Genomic DNA, 8,238 nt, shown 5'->3' with positions numbered 1-8,238 from the left:
TTTTTCCTACCATGTATGTAAAGGTGTATCTTTTTCTATGTTGTTTTTTTTTTTTTAATGCTGCTGTAAAATGGTCCATCTCAAGTCAGCTGCTTCTATTCTTGTAGGAATTTAGTTTACCAACATAATTGAATTTGATTTGATTTTGAAATTGTTATATGCATTTCCCTGTTAATACATGTATGATCACTCTTTAGTCCTTGTGATTAACGGAAATTCAGTGAAAAAGTATTAGATTTTTATTTGGAACTCTTAGGTTGTGAGACCATGTTTGTCTTCTATGGTAGTTTTGTTTGTCAGTAGGCAACAACTTAATCCTCCAAAGCAAGGGTTGCCTGTGTATGGCTCCCAAGAGGGACTTAATGCTTTCAGGCAGCATTCTGAGAAATCTGCGCTGGAGAAGTGCTGCCACCCCGTGTTTATCTCCTAAATAAATGTCTTCATACAGCGCCTCCCGAACAGATGTGGTGGTGGAAAGAAAGTGCCTGTGACGAACATTAAAGGAAAAGCTGCCATTTATTCCTTTCAAGTATGTCACAAACACAATTTCTATCTAGTCAAGCCAGAGGTCTCTCCACTTTTGTTATTTATGCTGATGTGCTCTGTGTTCTGTGTAAGTTGAGATAAACAGGTTTGTGTGTACCTTCTGATCTCCCAAGGACTTACCACATTAATCAGTTGGCCTCCTTGGGTACTCACCTGGGTACATTTTGGCAGGAAAATATCTTAGAGACCACCTGCATCTTTGAGAATGAGTTTAAGACTTCCCAGGGCCTGTTTTCCTAGCTGCATATTGCTTATCTTCCAAGGAGTATGGAATATGTGTGTGTCAGCCTCAGCAAGGTAAGCTGTTTGGAGCTCCAGGTCATAATGTAGTACACTACAACCAGCAGAAGTAAGTGAATGAAAAATTAATAAAAACAAACTAATAAAAAAAAAAAAATAATTTTAAATTAATTAAGACATTAAAAAATGTGTTTCATAACATGACATGAAAACAGAAAGTCCATGCTCAATAAAAAGAAACACCCACAGACAAAAGGAAGAGTTCTGCTCAGGTGGTGACAATAGCAACCATTAATGGTTTGTTGGAGAGGAGGGGGTGTGTGTGCCCAGCTGGTTGGCAGGAAGGTGAGGCTGTCCCAAAGCCTGGCTGTGTGTGTAGATGTGTGACAGGCTGTGACTCTGAACCCTGCATTGCACACATGGGTCAGGCACACCCTTAAGACAATTGGATTAATCTGCTAGTAAATGTGCAGGGTAGAAAAGGTGGAACTTTTGTGGCAATTTTGCTACCTATTCAGCTCTTCCCATAAATGGATTTAAGCACATGAGGTTCATGACTTCATTAAAAAAAAAAAAAAAAAAAAAAAGAAGAAAGAAGTTAGTAAAACTCTGGATGCTACAGGATACAGACCATAACCCATTGGTTCAAATCTGTTGTCATTTGATGTTCTGAGCTCTCTCTTGGAGCATGACATACAAGTTAAGACATTATTACATCTTCTTTATCAAAGTATGTGTGTTTGTGTGTGTGTGTGAGAGAGAGAGAGGCAAACACAGACAGATGGGAAGGTGGTGAGAGAGCCAGAGCATGCAAGAATGTGCATACACTAAACATGTTTACAGTAACCAGTTAATCTGAAAATTTCCCGGTGGAGCTGGCAGCAGCAGAGCCCGTCTGCCTCAGTGCCCTAACGAGGACATGCCCTTGGCCTCCCCAGACTGTTCTGGCAAGTTCTCCTCGTGCTTCCCAGCAAGTGGGGCAATCAATGTGTGCCTCCCTCTAATCCCTGATCCCGGCAGTGCTGGGGACTGAGCACAGGGTGAACAGCCAGCCACACACAGGCACACAGCTCTGTGCCTGACTGCAGGGCTTTGGCTCTGAGGCAGCACAAGCAACAAGTAATTAATTACCCGTGGTCTCCTGCAGAGAGAAATGTTCGGCTCCTGCCTCCCCTGGAAAACGCTGTTTGTTCTAAGTTTAGCGGTTCTTCTGGCAGGTAAGATGGTCTTGAATATGAGTAACAATTGTTTAAATAGAGAGAAATGAAGATATAATAATTAGAGAAATGAAGAGCCTGCTTGGGAACCCAGCCCCGAGTGGCTCCAAACAGGTGCTCACATTGCTGTTTCCAACAAATCAATATTTGTACAGATTATTCAGAATTGAGCCCTGATCACCTCAGGTATACAAGCTGGTACTAGGACTGTGGGATAGGATACAAGCAGGATAGAAGGACACTTCCTCTGCACAAGTGGTATTTGGGGTTGTTCATGTGTCATGACCTAGCTAAGTACCTGCTTCTGCTTGTCTTTTAGATTTTACTGAAATCCGAGCTTTTGCCGGTCGAAGTGAATGCAGAAGTACAACCATAGATGATGTGAATGGGTTTCTCAAGGTAAGAGGTTGACTGACCCAGGGTCTGTTCTGCACCCACCTCCTGTGCTGGTGGTCTCCTCCTGTGTCTGCCTGCCCTGGCTGGGCAAGCACAACTCATGTATTGCTTTGGCAATGTACAAAGTACACGCTGGGGAGGGGAGGCACACGCAAGAGCAGAAAAACATTAGTGTCATCTGACTTAGCACAGCTTTGCTCCTGATACTGCTAGTCCAAAAAGTGTCCTTGTAGGTGTGTTTTCCAGTTTGGCCCCGCTCCAGATACATAAAGTGGCTTGAACATAAGCAGTATAGTGAGATAAATAACAGTAGCTACCTAGAAATACATGAGCTTCTTTATTTACATATGTTCACAGATAGGTTAATTCTAAAGCTCCAAAGTCTTTCCTTTTCAACTTGGACTTTTTCTCCCCTATCTCCACAGAAACTTTCAAAATGCATGCCTGAAATCATTGCCAAGGGTGAAAAAGCTTCAGTCAATTTCCTGGCATGGACACTGCAAGAAACTCTTGATCTGCTGCGCCCTGTTCAGGAGCAATGTGAGGCCCCTCCTGAACCAGCCCCTTTGCTGGGCATTGAACAAAGGGGCAGAGCAGAAGCACAAAGAATGAACCAAGCACACAGAATGAACCAAGTGTCTGCATTTCTTTAGGAAAGGAGGGGCATAATATAAAAGATGTCTCAGCAACAGGGAGCACTGGGACTGGGGAGGCAGAGCAGCACAAACAGGGAGTCCTGCTGTCCCTGCAGCCCCAGCACTGGTGCTCAGCAGCAGAGCAGTCACAGGGCCAGCAGGGCAGGCTCTGCCCTCCAGCCAGAGCCTCTGTGCTGTCATGGAGCTGGCATGCCAGTCATATTTCTCCAAGAAATATTTGGATAGTTTTGGCCACAATAGCACTGGATGTCAGTGCTGTGAATGCAAATGCCACAGTGAGCTGACTCTGAAGCGTAACTGGGTCTGATCCTGTAGTCACAAGTGAGGGGAAAATTCGGTGGGTGTGGCCAAAAAAAAAGTGGGGGACAAAAAAATTGTAAACAAGCAAAAATGCTTGCTTTGATGATGTCAGCTGGTGGAGACAGGTCAATGAATTTGCTTGGGAAGGAGAAGCTTTTATGCCCACTTTCACTCTAATAGATTGTTTTCTCACTCTCTTTTCTTCTTATCCACCCAAAAGTTTGCAAGCAGCTACCTCCGTGCCCACGCCCAGTGGCCCCAAAAAACGGGGGGCTGGTGTGTGTGACCATTGACAACACTCAGTACTGCAAACCCATGTGCAACAAGGTAACATTCCTGCCTTATGTATTGCTGCATCTATTCCTTCCTTTACAACTGCTTATTTGGTAAAGCCTAATTTTCTTGCTCTACTTTGTTTTATATCCCTCAGGGCTGGGAGAGGTTGTAGTGTTTGTGTTTACCTGCCCTGACTCTTTCTTCCCCTTGCAGCTACCATGTCATGCCCTAAGACAGTGTTTGTTTATTTTCTTCCCACCCCTGTTTCCCAAGGGTTATGACTTCCAGTTCCTCAGGAGCAGCAGGCTGTATGAGGAGTGTGGCAATGCCACGGGGTTCTCCTGGACCACGCAGCTTGTTGGGGAAAAGGCACTGGCAGTCTGCAGCCGTGAGTGCTCCTCACATATGTCTGCTCATGGGGACACAAGGTTTCATCTCTTTTGTTCAAAAAAATAGGAGGAAGGAAAAGTTTCTCTTTTCGTGACAGCCCTGTCATGTGTGACATTGTGAGAGTCAGTGCTGAGCTGGCAAATTGATGAGCAAGAAAATACATTAGCTACAATACTCTCATGAAGTCACTGCTATTTCAACTTGGGGAACTAAATATGGCATTTATGCAAATGTTTGTGGGAAGAAGGACCTGTTTTTTAAAAAAACAGTAAATTGGTATCACCCTAACACAAACCCCATGTTGCACAAGGGTTGTGTGACCCACTGGTCAGACAGCAATAGGACATAAAACTGTTTATCTTGCAAAAATAGTTGAAGAATCTCAGCAAATTGGCCAACACCTGTATGTACACGCAATAAAGCCCAGCAGCTGGGCCCCAGCCAGCAGTGCTGCCATCTTCATGGCAGCTCTGTAAGGGACTGTAAGACTGCTCCCATTGTATCCATTGCTCAATCTGTGAGCCAAAGCAGGCTCTATGACTCTGTTGTTACTGCCTTAATTTAAAAACAAATGTGCATATAGATACACAAAAAGGCCACCCTACCTCTCCTATGCTTAATGGAAAACATTTTACCGTTGACAGTGCCTAGTTACTAGAACAGTTGCTCGTTGTTTTCCATGGCTTAATAAAAGCAAGCAATCATCTGGCCACTTTTATTCCAAGTTGGAGAATTTAGTTTCGAAAATTGGAATGCCAGCACATGTGCAAAGATCAGGACAAACCTAAGTTAAGTGAACTCAGCTGCTTATTTATTTATTTATTTATTCATTTATTTATATCCTTGATCTTTTCCAGCCTCTGAGGTGGCCATCAGTGGAGCTAAATCTGCCTATTTCCCCAGCAACAGCACCTGTGTGCACATGGTTGCCCTCCCCGAGGCTCAGGCAGAGCAGCTGAACATCTTCCTGCGGGAGCTGGCCGAGCGCGGCATCGACGGCTCCAGCCGGGACCCGGGGGCTGACTGTGTCACCTGTGGCTACTGACAGCAGCCTGAGCACAGCCAGCCTCTGGCTGCACTGGGGCAGCAGAGCAGAGCAGTGAAATCGCAGCTGGCACCTGTGAACACGCAGCTTTTGTTTTGTTGAAGGTCTGCAGATCGTAGTCGTGACCTCAGCCTTGGGGTACGGACACATAGGCTAAATCTAATCCCGCAGCTCATGGCAAGAGTGTCAAAGAGAGAAGATCACTTTTATGGCTTTAACTTGTCTAGCTGGAATTAAGTAAGATTTTTTAATGGATGCCTTCCTATTGGCTTAACTTCTTAAGGATCTCTGCAGATAGTGATAACACTGATTGTTGTCAGAAATTGTCCTGTGTCAGGATTCAATTCAATTCTCTTTACTGAGAAGGGGCTGTACTTCCACTCACTTTTACAGCTGCCAGTTAATCACTGCTAGTGCTCTGATGACCATTTGAGCTGTGTAAGTGACAAGAGTTCCTGGCTGTAGGGGTATAATACTTTATTCACTTGCTTGCTTGACTGGGGCTTAGAACAGCAGAAAACCTGTCCATTGTCCATTGTCCACCTGGCACTAAGCGAAAGTGAAGATCAGAGGCAATTTATCACTAGAGATCCAGCTTATTTGTGGAGCTGCAGATACCAAACAATGTACATGTGAATTATTGTGAAATATAAACAAGAAATTTAGATACTGCTTGCTCGGTTTTCAGTGGAATCTGTGCTTGAGGTAATATTTTAATTTTCTTCTGTTGAGCAAACAGTGAAGCTGTAGATCTGAAGACAGACTCATCTGTTTGTGTTTCCTTTCCCTTTCTTACCTTTTCCCTATTTCTATTGATCTCTCAGACACATAGTTTTGTGGTCCATGGTGTAGAATTGACCTTTACCTCATTAATCAGATAAATGATTCAAATATATATATTTACGTACTTATATTTCAGGCTCAGAATTGAGTCATTACAAGCAAAAAACCCCATAAATAGCTGCTTTAGGGCCCAGAGACAGACAGTCATATGACAATGAGTGGAACAGATAATTACACCAGAAAAGGGTTGAGTTGGCTTCTTTGGCCGCTTATAAACCACGCGGCAATAAATTAAGTCATTGTGTTGGAGACAAAAGTGCTGTAGTCTTAAAACAATGAGTTTTAAATCACTGAGTTTTGGGTTTTATTTATTTATTTACGGCAAACAAATGATCTCTATCAAATGAAATTAAAATGTTTTTAAGTCTTTCCAGCCAAATCATTATCAACTGATGCTCATGTAAAATATCTGGAGTACTTTGTGGTATAATTTTTCTACTGGTGCTAAACCCCATTTTTTCCTCTCAATTTTGTTATTCTAGTCTAGTGACTTTCCAAACCAACCAACAAAAGAAAAGAAAAGCCACTCATATTTTATTTCATGAGGAAATGAAGCCTGTAAACTAGCAGGAACTGTTTCATTTGTGGGTCATAAATCCTCATAGTGAGTGTGACACAGTGTGGAAGAATTAGGCTGGAAAGCTTTAATTATCATCTGTCATGAACCTGATACTAAGCTGGAGATTGGGTTACTGGGGTGTTTTTCAAAAACTTGCAGAGAAGAAGTTTTGTTCTATTCCCACCACCTGAGTTCTTATTTATATATGAGACAGGGAGTTGACTCAATAAGCCCATATGACACAGTTAAGAACTAAAGTAAATTTAATTGTGTTATTTTCCAGAGTACATTTGCTTAATTTCATTCATGTAAATGGTTGCTGTGCGTTTGCATTAACTTCCTGTTGGTGTCTGGCCTGCCTGAGCATAGGACCATTCCTGATGCTCCTGCTCTAGTCCCAGGATGGGGTTTGTTCTGGCACTAGGGGGTTGAGGAGAGAGGAAAATTCATATAGAATGAAAGAATTTAATAACATTTTAAACCATTATATTTCCAGATCAAACAACAGAAGCAGGGGAGGCTTATTTCTTGAAACATTCCCTGAAAGGTTATTTTTTTTTAGGTTTTGCAATACAACCAGACTAAACCACTGCCTCCCCAGAGTATCCTGCATAATTTGGATAAATCCACCTGCATAAGTGTCAGTCAGCTAAAGGCTTCAGTAATATTTACAGTGTAACTATATAGAGGGAGGTTTTCCTGATATTAATTAAGGGAATACAGTGCTGCATTATCCTTATTTCTCCTCCAGTCCACTGTAACACAAGAGAAGAACTCAGTGCAGGAGCTGAGCCAGGAGCAGTAATTACAACCCAGCCAGAACACAGAAGGCAAAGTGTGGAGAACTGCAGTTCATGGCCGCAAAATCACAAAAAAATTTCTCTTTTCATAGGAGCTTAGCAGCAACAGACTGGCAGACCCAGTGCTCTGGGGTGGATCCCAGGTAGAGAGGGTGACCCTGAGAGGTGTTTTCAGTGTGAGCCATCCTGCCAGGGCAGTGTGGGAGCTCTGGGGAGCTGGCTCACACGGAGCCCTGCAGCGAGATCTGCGGCGCTCGCCTCATCCTCCAGATCACCACCGCAGCTGGGGGCAGCAGCATCAGCAAACTCATCACCAGCACTGCAGCAAAAATGACCACCAGGATTTCCCACGGGGGCAGGATTGTTTCCACCATGACTTCCTCCATGCCAGGAGTCTGAAGCTGTAAAGCAAAAAATATGCTGCATTATTTACTTGCAAATAGGAATTAATTCTGAATAGATGTGTTGGTGTCAGCCTCTTTGGCCTATTCCTTTCTCAGCCTAAAAAATAAACCCATTTCCTGGGCTGCAGACCCCAGAGGAGCTCCTGCTCTTTCTCTCTCTCTGTGTGCCTCCATAGAGCATCAGCCTGCCTTTCCCCCTTGGCTCAGCTGCAGTTGTTGATGCTGGTGTGACACCCTGTCCACCCTAAAGCACTGTTCCTTCCTTGGGTAAGCCTTTCTCTTGAAAATTTCGATTTTTAAGGCCCTCTGCTTCTACTTGGAGCATCATTACACAAAATGATTACTACACTAATATGTAGCAAAACTAAAGCTGAAAATAAAAGATTATGATGGAAAGGAGAACTGGAAATTGAACTGCCATCAGAATGCATATTTTATCTTTTTCCATGTCCAAGACTTTAGAAAGAGCAGGGTGCTTAGGAAGGAGTTAATCTGTGTTGTTTCTGTTAAGTGCTAACAGGTGTGTCCTAGGGAATGCAGTGTTCAATGCAATTTCTGCCACAGGA

At 43.4% G+C, this 8,238-nt stretch overlaps 1 protein-coding gene across 1 annotated transcript; it reads left to right on the top strand.

Annotated features, from left to right (window-relative positions):
• The first annotated feature begins 1,705 nt into the window (after positions 1 to 1,705).
• LOC118688200 (uncharacterized) lies at positions 1,706 to 5,066 on the top strand. The gene is made up of 6 exons (XM_036385629.1): positions 1,706 to 1,760; positions 2,323 to 2,402; positions 2,825 to 2,939; positions 3,576 to 3,682; positions 3,905 to 4,019; positions 4,879 to 5,066. The coding sequence occupies exons 1-6, from the start codon at positions 1,706 to 1,708 to the stop codon at positions 5,064 to 5,066; spliced, it is 660 nt and encodes a 219-aa protein (XP_036241522.1).
• The last annotated feature ends 3,172 nt before the right edge of the window (positions 5,067 to 8,238 follow it).

The sequence above is a fragment of the Molothrus ater genome, chromosome 8 (assembly GCF_012460135.2).
Source record: "Molothrus ater isolate BHLD 08-10-18 breed brown headed cowbird chromosome 8, BPBGC_Mater_1.1, whole genome shotgun sequence".
Taxonomy (NCBI): domain Eukaryota; kingdom Metazoa; phylum Chordata; class Aves; order Passeriformes; family Icteridae; genus Molothrus; species Molothrus ater.
This window is presented reverse-complemented; position numbering and strand designations above follow the sequence as displayed.

Coding starts and splice junctions, on each gene's coding strand:
- LOC118688200 (XM_036385629.1), top strand. CDS start 1,706: ATGCCCTTGGCCTCCCCAGACTGTTCTGGCAAGTTCTCCTCGTGCTTC. Junction 1,761..2,322: donor CTCCTCGTGCTTCCCAGCAA/GTGGGGCAATCA, acceptor CTTGTCTTTTAG/ATTTTACTGAAATCCGAGCT. Junction 3,683..3,904: donor GCAAACCCATGTGCAACAAG/GTAACATTCCTG, acceptor CTGTTTCCCAAG/GGTTATGACTTCCAGTTCCT.